At 35.7% G+C, this 12,213-nt stretch overlaps 1 protein-coding gene across 1 annotated transcript in view; it reads left to right on the forward strand.

Moving 5' to 3' along the window:
* The window catches only part of LOC106460462 (GON-4-like protein), a 211,856-nt gene that overhangs the window by 76,909 nt on the left and 122,734 nt on the right, over positions 1-12,213 (forward strand). Inside the window, exon 11 of the mRNA XM_013920158.2 lies at positions 3,854-4,019. Coding sequence (XP_013775612.2) covers positions 3,854-4,019 — 166 coding nt within the window. The remainder of the gene's footprint in view (positions 1-3,853; positions 4,020-12,213) is intronic.

A 12,213-nucleotide genomic window follows, 5' to 3' on the forward strand; every position in this document is an offset into this window, starting at 1 on the left:
CATAAGAATCTGTATAAAAAACACTTACCTGCTGGCAAATGATTCATCAGAGATCTAGTAGACCTAGTCCACCTAGCCTGCTAGTAAAGTTGCGTTGTAAACACGTGTACTTGTAAGTTGTAACGTTATTATTAGGCCTATACATACGATTGTTAACAACCCGTTCGTGGAGGTCATTAAATTCTAAGAACAGGTTTGCATGAACCGGTGCGAACCGGTTGAATCCCACCACTGGTCTTAAGGTTTGTAAAGCAATATTTTTCTCATGTCGCATCCCTTCAAAATTTGATTTTTTGAGATTTGTAGCCAAAATATGACTATTCCTTATCTCTGTATGCAGGAAAACATTTAACCTAATAGAGCAATGATCACTTGCAATCAGATGTTCACCAATTTCCACCCTTTTGATCATTTCTGTATTTGAAGTTCACAATAAATCTTAAATAGCATTATTTCTTGTAGATTCCCTTACTGATTGGTGAAGAAAGGTATCCTGAACAGTTTCCAAAAACACCTTTCTCCCTGATGGTTTGACTCTAGAATTTCTCAAAATTAAAATCCCCCATAATTCTCCCATAATGACTTCATTAACAGCTGAAATCTTAATCTCATTGTAAAGTTTCTCATTAATTTCATCAGTTCATTTGGAGTTCTGTAACACATTCACAATAAAAGCCTTTTCCTTTTATATCCATTAATAGAAACCCAAATTGATTTAATCTCCTTGCTGTTATCTTTGATATCCTCAACTTCAATAGGACGTAACTCACATTTTATATATAAAGCCACTCCTCCCCCTCTTTAATATTCTATCCCTATTAAATAGCTTGTAACCCTTTATTTCAAAGAAATTTCTGTCATCAAAATCATTTATGTTTAACCATGTTTCAGTTATTTCCATTATATCAAAATCCTCCATTACTACTAGTGCTCTAGAGTCATCTATTTTATTTCTTATACTTCTAGCATTACAGTAGTAACAATTAAGCCTATTCAGTTGTTTGTAAATCTGGTTATTGATCCTTTGAATGACAACTTTCTATAAAATGCGACTTTTTTTTTATAATGGTAGATAGGTTGGTCATATCTAAGAAGGACTACTGTATTCAAAATTAATTAAACAATTTTACTATCATTGTACTTTAATGAAATTACTGCTATCAAGTATGTTATGATTCAAAGTCTTGTGTTATTTAAGTTTTATTCCTTTATTTAAAAAGAAACTGCTAAAAGAATAATTAAAAACCACGTTTGTTCCCACTTGAAGTGCAAGTGGCTATAGGAACCGAACCTTAGACTTCATTATCCAAGAAATGACTATGGTTAAAAGCATCTTTCTTGCTGGCAATAAACTAAATGTATGTACAGTTTATTTACCAGTAACTTGATACAAATTCCTAGAATTGGCCTTGAAAGGAAATCATTGTAGACATTCCTGAGTTCAACCTATGCCACACCCACTTCCAAAGTAAAAGCTGGGTGGCTTAGTGACTGTTTTAAGTTGAGTGGCATATTTATAACCAAAAGAAAGAGCAGAAATCATTGTAGACATTCCTGAGTTCAACCTATGCCACATCCACTTCCAAAGTAAAAGCTGGGTGGCTTAGTGACTGTTTTAAGTTGAGTGGCATATTTATAGCCAAAAGAAATAGCAGATTTTGCCCTTCAAGGTTGTTTATTCTTACACAACACATATGGTATAGATTTACTTTCAGGGGCATTATACTGATGCTAAGTTCTTTGTTGAAAGTGGTATCCATAGCACTTGGTAATTTTGTTTCATCTTATATATATTAGTTTGATCAACAGTTAGATTACATTTAGGTTTTATTTTTATATCTTAGTTAATTAGGTATTATTTGTGTTTTAAGATTTATATTGGAAAGGTTTAATTATTTTCAAAAATTATTCTATACTTTGAATTGGTAAAACAGCTTTAAGACACTTATGAGTGCAAAAAATATTATGACGGAGGAGCTAAGCCCGTGGGCACTTGTGTGTCGACATACATAATCAAAGATAAAGAAAAAAAAAGAGGAAAATAAAACATTACAAATAAGTTATAAGTCAGAAAATAAAGATGTGAAATTATGCATGTCAATCACTGAAGTTGTCATTAAAATAATCAATGAAGATTTAAAAGGTATGTACATATTTCTATTTCTTAATTTTAAACATTTCATTGAACTGTACTTTTATGATAATAGGAAGAGATAGTGATTTTGTAGAGACAAATAAAATATAAACATTTACGTTCGATATTCATTTAGAATGTTCTAAAGATTATGCAAGCGAAATATGAAAACTGTAAGGTAAACATTAGTATTTTTATACTTAACATGAAAATCACTTTGCAGGTGAACTATTCAGATTACATGTGCAAATAACTACATCAAAATTAATTATTTTATTTTTCTGAAATTACATACTTTTAGGAAGGTTCTTGTCAAATTTCAAACAATTTCACCCACTAATTTTGTTTTTGGAATGCAATCTTATGAGAGTGATGTTAGGTGCTAAGAATTGCATAAGCAGTTAGCGTAAATAATGATGCTTCATACAGCTGTACCAAGTGTATGCGGGTGATGACAATAAACTGTTAATCTAGTTTCCATGGCATTACTAAACTGGAAGTTATTAACACTGTTTTAGAGAGGAAAACTCTCGCTATATATATTTAAGAATCTGGTTGGTTCTTTAAAGTGTAATAGATTTGCCATCCGAAATCTAATTTGGGTTACTATCAAGTGTTACTTTCTTATTTGTTGATGTGTATTGACAAAAAGTCATGATCTCTAATCAAAACACCTTATATGTGAAAAAAAGGTGCAACTTAAAGGAATGTAATCAAAATTGGTGGCCAAACTGATAGCTATGTTTATAGCATTGATAATAATTTTACAGCAAATATTCATTCATTAGTTAGCTAGGATGCATATTTTGTTTTACCCACTATCATGCTCTAAGTTAAACAAAAAATGCAGCTTAGCTAACTGATGAATAAATATTTGCTTTAAACTTCTTTTCAGTGCTATAAGTGTAGCTACCAGTTTTGCCACCAGGTTTGATTTTGTTCTTTTTAGTCGCATGCTCAATCCATTTTTGGCTAAACCTTTTTCTCACACTTAAGTTGTTTTTTATTAGATTATAAACACCACAGGTAATCAATACCAAGCAAGTAAAAAAATATTGTGTATAAAAAAGCAGAAAATGCTTATATTTGACTGTACAAATATCAAAGAAAAAATCATCTAGTAATATGATGAAATTTTTTTAAATTTGTCTTTTGTAGCTAGTAGACACTCACTTATTGTTTGTGAATTCTTTGCACTTGTTCCCCATACTGCTGATGAAATTTCAGTTAACTTACTGGGGCAGTTCAGTCCATTCTTGGATAAGGACAGCTGAACAACACTGAACAACATGCAGTCTTCATTTAAATTATACATTTTTTAATTTGTTTGTATTACTGATTTTACCTTTTTTTTGTTGTGTTTTCTTGCTGTAATTTCTCCCCATGATTACTGTTTAGTGTTTTATTTGTTTAATTATCATTATATTTAGCAACTGTATTTTGAAAATGTATACTGATGTAAATTCATTTTATTCTGCTTTAGATACTGAAGATGGAATCTGATAGAATTCCGAAACGTTTATCCATGTCCCCTTTTTGTCAATAAACAGTGTTGTATATCATAAGTGTCGTAATCTTGTTTATAATCAAAACTTCGTCTTCCTTTGAACACATCGATTGCTAATGGTTTTTTTATTCTCTAAATTTGTAATTATAGGAATGTGTACACTAACAATCTTTCAACACATTGTGCATTTTGTTTGTATTTTTTCCATTCAGGAAGAATTGTGTACTTTCTCACAGAGACAGTTACCTGGTGATCATTCTTCAGCTTTTAAAGCTCAAAATTTAGAGGAAGCTCTGAGAATTGCACAGTGTGACATTTCTTCTGAATCTAAACAAATCTTGGAACCGATCTCTAAGTATAAGAAAAAGAATCATAGATGTAAGTGTATTTTCTTTATTTAAGAACACACCAACTTGAAAATTAGTAAGAGTGTTTAAGAAGTTTTCATTAAAATGTATAAACTTGTCTCACTTCATATAACTTATGTAACTGCAAAAATATAAACATTATTTGTCCATTTGCCATAACAGTTTGTTATCTTGAAGTATAGAAACACCATTATTAGATGAAAAGCGGAAGACTTTCGAAACGTCGTCCTCTACATTTGTAAGTTTCTACAACAGGCAGTTGCTGTCCATTTGAAACTTAGATTCATAATGAATACTGTGCCTAAACAACCTATCAAAGATTACCATTATTATATGCTTTATATTGAGAATGAAATATGTGGATCTTGTGCAAAATGTTTTAGATATATCATTTGTCTTCTGTATATCTCATAAAATTGTTCTGTTCATTTGACTTTGTAATAACTTGCAAAGTGTTATGCAGTGGCATATTGCTGCTAATGCAAGCTGTACTAAGCATCCTTATATTCCATTCAAGTTGAATACCTATCCATTTTACAGTGTAGTGCTGCCACATGTATATTTATTGGGTGCTCGATATTGGAAATGGATAATGTGGCCTTTTTAAGAAATTTGATATAAATATATATATATTCATTGTATCAGAAAAAAAATGTTTTACTTATACAGAGTTAATGCACCTTGTAAGAACAATATTGCATGCTACGTGTAATGTGATGGCATGTTGGTGCAGATGCAAGCCGTGTTAAATATATGTATATTCCATTCATGATGAATTCCTATCCATTCTATAGTGCATTGCTGCTGTGGGAAGATTTATAGATGGAGGAATATGTCACAGTTGTTTCTGTAGAACCTGAGAATAGTGCATTAGAGGATGTAGTTCCAAGGATAACACTTCATTGTAATGTGCTAACAACACTCAGTGTTGCATTGTCAATGCTTCTTAGATGATAGATATTGTTATGAATTTGAAAGTATATACAATGTTAGTAGATATTGAAAGTTTCTGATACGATACTTCCCTTCTCTCACAAGATTATTCTCATACAGTGCTGCACTCTATATGCAAAGTTTTCCTTTATGCATTCCACAAGCTTTCTGCTCCCATCTATTGGAATTGAATGATTGCAATATGTTTCTCATGTAAATCATGCGTTACTTCTCCACCAATAGGAGCGTGACATACTCACGTGATGCATGTGACTCCCTTTATACGCCTCTACTGAATTAATTTGGCAGCTGTTGTGCTCGGATGTGTTCCTTTCTGTTTGTTGAAACTTTCACGTTCGTTTTTAGTATACTCACGAAGTGCTCTTTATTCATTTTCACTTCTTTTTACAGTCGCATTGTTATTTATACTTTTGATTATTGGTTGACTCTTCCTTATTATAAATTTCGAAGTTCATGTTACCACTTTGGGGGGCATACCTGTGACTAGTGCTATTTCTTAGGCTACAGGTGCAGGTAACCTGGTGGGGGATTTATCCATATTTATTCACTGAAAGATTGAATGTTACATGGGTCAACCTTTGTCTCACTTCCTTCCGAATGAGCTGAGCCTATTTCCACCTCCTGATTTTGCTGTGCCTTCCATGCCCCTCCTGAGGAGTCAGTTAGGCCTAATATGGTCTTTTTAGAGATTGTTTCTGAGATATGTGACATTTTATCCCTTTCCCCTTTTTCCTATGAACCACGTCCTTTCCTACTACATGACCAATCTTTCCATCCCTGTTCCTCCCCCCCAATATTTGGGTACATGCTGACCAATTTGCCTCACAATTACGTGATGGGATTAGCATGCTTCCCACTCATGGGCTTTGAATCAGTTGGCTTTTGCATGTCATTGTGCAGACTGTCCTTTTCTGGACCAGCAATTGTTAGGCTCTATTTTGCCTGTTTGGGGTGCAGCCCCTGAATCTCCTGTAATTCTGACCCATGCCTAATTTTCCCAATTTCATCTTACCCCTCACAACTCTTTTATGGTATCTCTCTACCCTCCATCACCTCTCTAAGGCTCTCTGCCGAAATTCTGAGTTGTTTTCTGGGGACATCCTCTCCCTTCTTTCCTCCACGATAGCTTGTTTCTCATTTCAGCTCTGGCTTTACATGTGTGGTTTCTCTGTTGTTGGGACCTTCAAGGTCGTGATGTGACCTTAACTCATGTCCATTTACCATCATATTATCTTTGGACCCCATTTCTGTGGCGATACGTCTTTGACACAGTCCCCGAGTCTTTGGAATCATGAGTTGCATCAGTACAACAACAGTCTGCCCTTTCCTGTCCCTTCTTCTCAGGGTACTTCATCTTGTCTCTTTCTTTCACGATGCACGTCATGTTGACAATAGTTTCGGTGACTACCTAGTGAGTTCTGGTCCAGTCAGAACTCAGCTTGCTAATTTTCTTCATAACAGGCGTTCTTTCATGAAGGATTATTGGGTTCTTCAAGTTTTATCTGAAGGATTCGTGATCCCTTTTTTCTCCATCCCTGTCTCTTATACCCGTTTCCTTCCCTCCCATGAATAGCCAGCATCTGTCAGAGGCAGTTTAGGAACTACTATCTCAGCAGGCCATCAAACATGTTATACATCCTTTACCAGGTTTTTATTCCAGACTCTTTATCGTTCCCAAGAAAACTGGGGGCTAGAGGCCTATCATTAATGTGTCCTGCCTCAATCCCTTCGTTTAACTGCACTCTTTTACCATGGAGTCATTTCTCATTCTACGGTGGGCATTTTCATCTGGCTTATGGATGACCAAGATGGATGTTGCTAATGCTTATTTCCACATCTCTATATCACCATGGTCTGTATCTTCAGTTCATCCATCACAGGGTTGTTTATCAATTTTGTGCCCTGCTCTTTGTGCTTGTTCTTGCCCTTATGTGTTCTGTTGGGTAATCAGAGTTTTTGCTTGCCATCTTCATGCTCTGGGGTTGTGATTCCACCATTATATAGATGACTGGTTTCTTCTGAGCTGGATTCAGTCAGCCATGCTTGTTGGTTCCTTTTAGTGCCTGCTTGGGATAGCTGGTTAATCAAATTGGAGAAGTCCTTCCTCTGACCCACCCAATATCTCATCCATTTGAGTGTCTTTTTTTTGACAAATTCAGTCAGGCCCTACCTTCTCCTTTACGTCTTTGTGCCAGAAAACTTCGACTCACTTCTTTCCTCTTCCCAAACATTGTCTGGTGAAAATTAATTCTGATAATTCTATGGTGGTACCAGATATCAATCACCAAAGGGGCACTCGGTCGAGATCTCTCTGTGTGTTTGAATGTTGGATTTTCTATATCGTGCCCACATGCATCACATTCATTTCATTGCATGTCACATTCCAGGTGATTTGAATCTCATAGTGGATTGTCTTTTCTGCCCCGACCCAATATATCTGACAGAGTAGTCTTTAGATCCCCTCGTTTTTTCGTGGCTTTGCAGTCAGTGGGGTTTCCCCTCGTAGATGCATTTGTCACATACCTCAATAACAAGTTACCCCTTTTTTGGACCCTGCATTATACTCGGGCTCTGGCTGTCATTGCCTTCAGCCAGGATTGGTTCCACAAATTCCGTTATGTTTATCCTCCTATCAGATTACTTCATCGGGTAATCTCTCTCATCTATACTACTCCATTTTGAGTCCTTCTGATTGCTCCTTACTGACCAGTGCAAAGCTGATTTCCACGATTACAACTGCAACTTTTCCCACCAGTACCACTTGCTTTGTCTCTTTCCCTTATTCGTCAACCTATGTCACCAGTTCTACATCCAGCCATTCACGTCCTTTGTCTTCACACCTGGCTTTTATCCGGCCCTTGGTTAGGAGATCAGATTTCACCCATCAAGTAGCTTTCCTTTTAGCTCATTCCATATGTACTTCTTTAGTGGAGGTGTATCAGTGCAAATGAAAAGTGTTGTGCAGTTTTTCTGCAACTCAGGGATTTCCTACTGACTGACCTTTGGGTCTTCTCGATTATGGGGTATTGTGCTACCTTATCCCATACCTTTAATTTTACCCGGTACTGTCAAGTTTTTGCTTCCCCAGACAGACTACTCTTCCAGACTGGAATACTTATCTTCTTTATCTGGATTGATCCTTCCTCCCAAAGACCTCGGCAGCAAGGGAGGGTAACACTTTCTTTTTGCCTATTTCCTTTCCTTTTATTTCTCATCTCTACCCTCATCCCAACCCGGATAGACTTCTATGTCCAGTCAGTAATTTTCGTTGTTATATTTCCCACATGGTTTCCTTCCATGGTACCCATTCCCAACTCTTTTGTCCCTTGGCTGTCTTCCTCTGTCTGGGATCTTTCCCTTCTACCCTTACCAATTGGGTGCGACTTTTGATTTGATCAGCTTATTCCTCCTTGTCTTCTGCCACCTGGAATTTGTTCCAGGTGTCTTCTTATCAGATTCGACACCTCACCTTTTCCCTCGCATCTTGTCTTTGTTGGCCATTATCCTACATTTGGGCATGTGGACTACACCTAATACGTTCATCTCCCATTATGTACACCATATCATGGTTTCTTCTTTATCTGGTTTTTGTCTCCCACCTATGACCATTCTTCAGGCTTCAATGTGAATTTGACTGGGTAAGTTTATATTCATACTTTTCTTTTCCTTTCTGGGGCCATTGTTTCATTTACTCATTATATGGACTGGGTAAGTTTATATTCATACTTTTCTTTTCCTTTCTGGGGCCATTGTTTCATTTACTCATTATATGGATCCCACTCTGTAGGAAGTAATGCCTAACAAGGTATTCCTCAACTTGAAATTGGAACTGTACAGCCATATTGACTCACACTTTATCTTCCATGGTTTTGCAGTGCTCACTGTTGAGATGGGGTGTTCCACAAGATCGATTATAGGGGAATAACCTTGTGAGGTAATTGCTTCATAAACTTGCCTGTTCCAGACCATACCACCCATAGACTGCATGAGTAAAGCAGAAAGGGATTGCTCCCCATCCCTGCCTGCTTTGTATTGAATAAATTGCTATGGTCTGCTTTTCAAAATTGGGTTTCATAGTCACCCATTCCACTATCTGAGGTGATGACATTCCTCTGGACTCTCCACCGTGTTCTCACCGTCCTTTCTACTAGTGGAGTATGGGAGTCCTTACCACTTTCCCTTTCCAAGCTGCTGGGGTGGTTGACTGTGGAGGCACCCTCCTGAATGGGTTCAACACAAAGATGGTTATAACAATAAAGTGCAGAGTATGGTGGTGGTGTTCTGTAGGTGTAGATGACGTGCTATCCTCCAATATGCAATATACACTCCCAAAGATGTGAGACATCAAATTGCAGTTAACCCCTTTGATTGTCGGTACCCCATACCTGTTGTTTGGATTTATAATAATAATAATAATATAATAATATAAGTTCTCACATGTTTTTATGGTTATCTATGTTCCTCTCTCGATCATACTTCTTCTGTGTTTTGGGTCACAGTGGAGGTAAGGGGGATTGTTTTGGTTCTGTCCTTTTTGCTATCCTTCGTTTGATCATATTCTGAGAATGTTATTGCTCTTCGGATGGTTCCAGTCAATTTTGCTGTTGGGGGAGGTGATTTATATTATATAAACATCCTTTTAATACCAGATCCCGGGTCAAAGCTAACACATATATCATGCTGAGGAGTTGGAGTGGTTCTAGATTCCTCCCATTTTCTTGACCTTGAGGTGAAGATGGTATGATCCTCATCCTAACCCCATTTGGATGTTGGTTCCCAGCAGCATGGGTTTTGGATGTAGTTGACTTACCGAGTACGGTCCATTGTGCAGTAGCCACTCTACATCTAGGGGCACATCCATTGTTTTACCCACTTTTATACTTTATGGGATTGAGTTATCAATATATTTACATGATTAGGATCATTATCCTGCCACATTTCTTTCCCACTTGGATGTGCTACTTTCTTTTTCTACACTTATCTACTACACAGTTCTTGGATGGGCGAAGAGTATACCTGGTTCAGAAGTGGTGTGGTTCCCCTCATCACATCTTCAGATCTGAGTCTCTCATTTCCAGGGGTATCCTTCGTACACTTTTGGGGGGTACTTCTGTCATTCCTTTGCACTGGTCCCACCACCTAATCAGTGATTCTAGATGATCTTGTGAGAAGATGAAAGTACCGTATCGGAAATTATAATTTTCCTATACTGAAAATATATTTCTTTTAGATACTTTCCTTATCTCACACTTCCCACCCTCCCTCCCAATTTTCCTTCAGTGCTTACCATTTCTGCCAAACCTTGAAGTGAGAGTTTGGTAGAGGCATACAGAGGGAGTCGCATATGTCACTTATGTCACGCTCGTACTGGCGGAGAAGTGACGCATGATGATTTACATAAGAGACATGTTGGAATCATTTGATTCCAATAGATGGGAGCAGAAGATGTGTAAATAAAACAGTGTGCATCTAAAGGGCAGCACTGTACAAGAATAGCTACTCTAGTGAGACAAGGAAAGTACCTATTGGAAATATATTTTCAGTATAGGAAAATTATAACTTTGCCTTTAACCCAAATGAAAAGCTAAACTTTCATTCAGTTGTTGGTGTAATTTGAGCATCTGCTCTTTCTTTCAGGATTCATTTAATTTTTGCACTGGGATATTTGTCCTTCTGTATTGAAAATATCCAAAAATATTTTAAATATGTGAAACTTATTTTGCTGTGCTTTCATTGTTGAATTGGTGTTTTTGCTTTTCTTATTAAATTATCTCTCAGGTTGATTGTACAAATTATTCTTGCTGTCAAGAATTAACTTTTTAACTCTCTCAACATGGGCTCGGTCAATTTGAATGACCACATGACCTCTTCACAAAATTTGGCAGTCTTTCAGTTAACATTACAAGTCTTTCACATACAAAAAATCATACTTTTAGTGAAGTATATTTAATAAAAATAAAGATTTGTCCATGAATATATTGAGTATTTGTTTAGAATAGTCCGTGTACAAAGTAATTTTCATGTTAAAATTAAAAATACTTTTCCCTCATCTAAAAAATCTCAAATTTCCATTATGTAATCCATAAAACCTCCTAAATGCATTTCAAACGTTTTTTTTACATTAAAACTTTATAGTTTATCTGTTATTTTCTCTACCGTATCTCAGAATGAGATTTGGCAATTCGCTCAACCTCGTAACCACCAAAAAAAATATAAATAAACCTAAATTACACTTTTTTTTCTTTCCAGAATGACTTCAAATTGTAACTAGAAACCACATCCGTTTACCCTAAGTAGCTCTAAGTTCGTAATAGTATATATCTATTTATAATTAAATTTTATTGTTTTATTGCCCTATGAACCGTGTCTAACTACTATCTGCGTCATTATAAATTTTAAGTCACTCGGGGAACATGCAGCTCACATTATGCTATCGAATTACATTACCCATGAGATGCTTGCATGCGTGCTTCATGAACCATTTTAATTATATTATTATTATTACTTATTTTACCTAATCTAATCTTAACTAACCTAAAAGGATCCCTATTTTCACATTTTATTTACTTTTATAATTAAACATAAAGAATAAACATGAAAAACAAGAAATAAAATACTGCACCATAGAATATAGACTAATAACATGCAAAAAGTAGACAAATTCCATAACATCTCTAAATTTTTCTGGCTTTCTAACTATGGACAAGAGTCATTACAAATTCATCAAAGCTAGTTGTTAATTTTTTCACAGGAATGATGTTGAGAGCGAAATTGACATTTAACTGTTCAGAACATAATGTTATACAATACATCATTTGATAGATGAAAACCTTGGTTATAGGTTTTTGTTGTTCTTGGCAGTTATTTTGATTTAAATCATAAGAAATAATTACTAATCAAGGGTGCTCGAAGATTAGACAATCCTCCTGTAAGAGAGAACTATCAACAAATTGTGGAAGACATGATGTGACAGGTGGGTTTGGAAAGAGGGGTCTGATTTTCTATTCAATAGTTCTGTAACCAAACAAAATTGAAGGCTATAAAAATGATGGTCTGTTTGAGCAATAACGATTTTATAGAGAGTATTTTACACGTAATTTTGTACTTTTTCGAGAAGGTTGTGGATAAAATATGGATGATAACATGCTAAGATAAAATGTGTCACGTGGGTAACACTAGTGGAAATTCAGAATTTATTTTACTATTTTCTTGTAGAATTAAGAACTTAAAACTTGTATACTATTAAATAT

Source organism: Limulus polyphemus, unplaced genomic scaffold (genome assembly GCF_000517525.1).
Source record: "Limulus polyphemus unplaced genomic scaffold, Limulus_polyphemus-2.1.2 Scaffold775, whole genome shotgun sequence".
Taxonomy (NCBI): domain Eukaryota; kingdom Metazoa; phylum Arthropoda; class Merostomata; order Xiphosura; family Limulidae; genus Limulus; species Limulus polyphemus.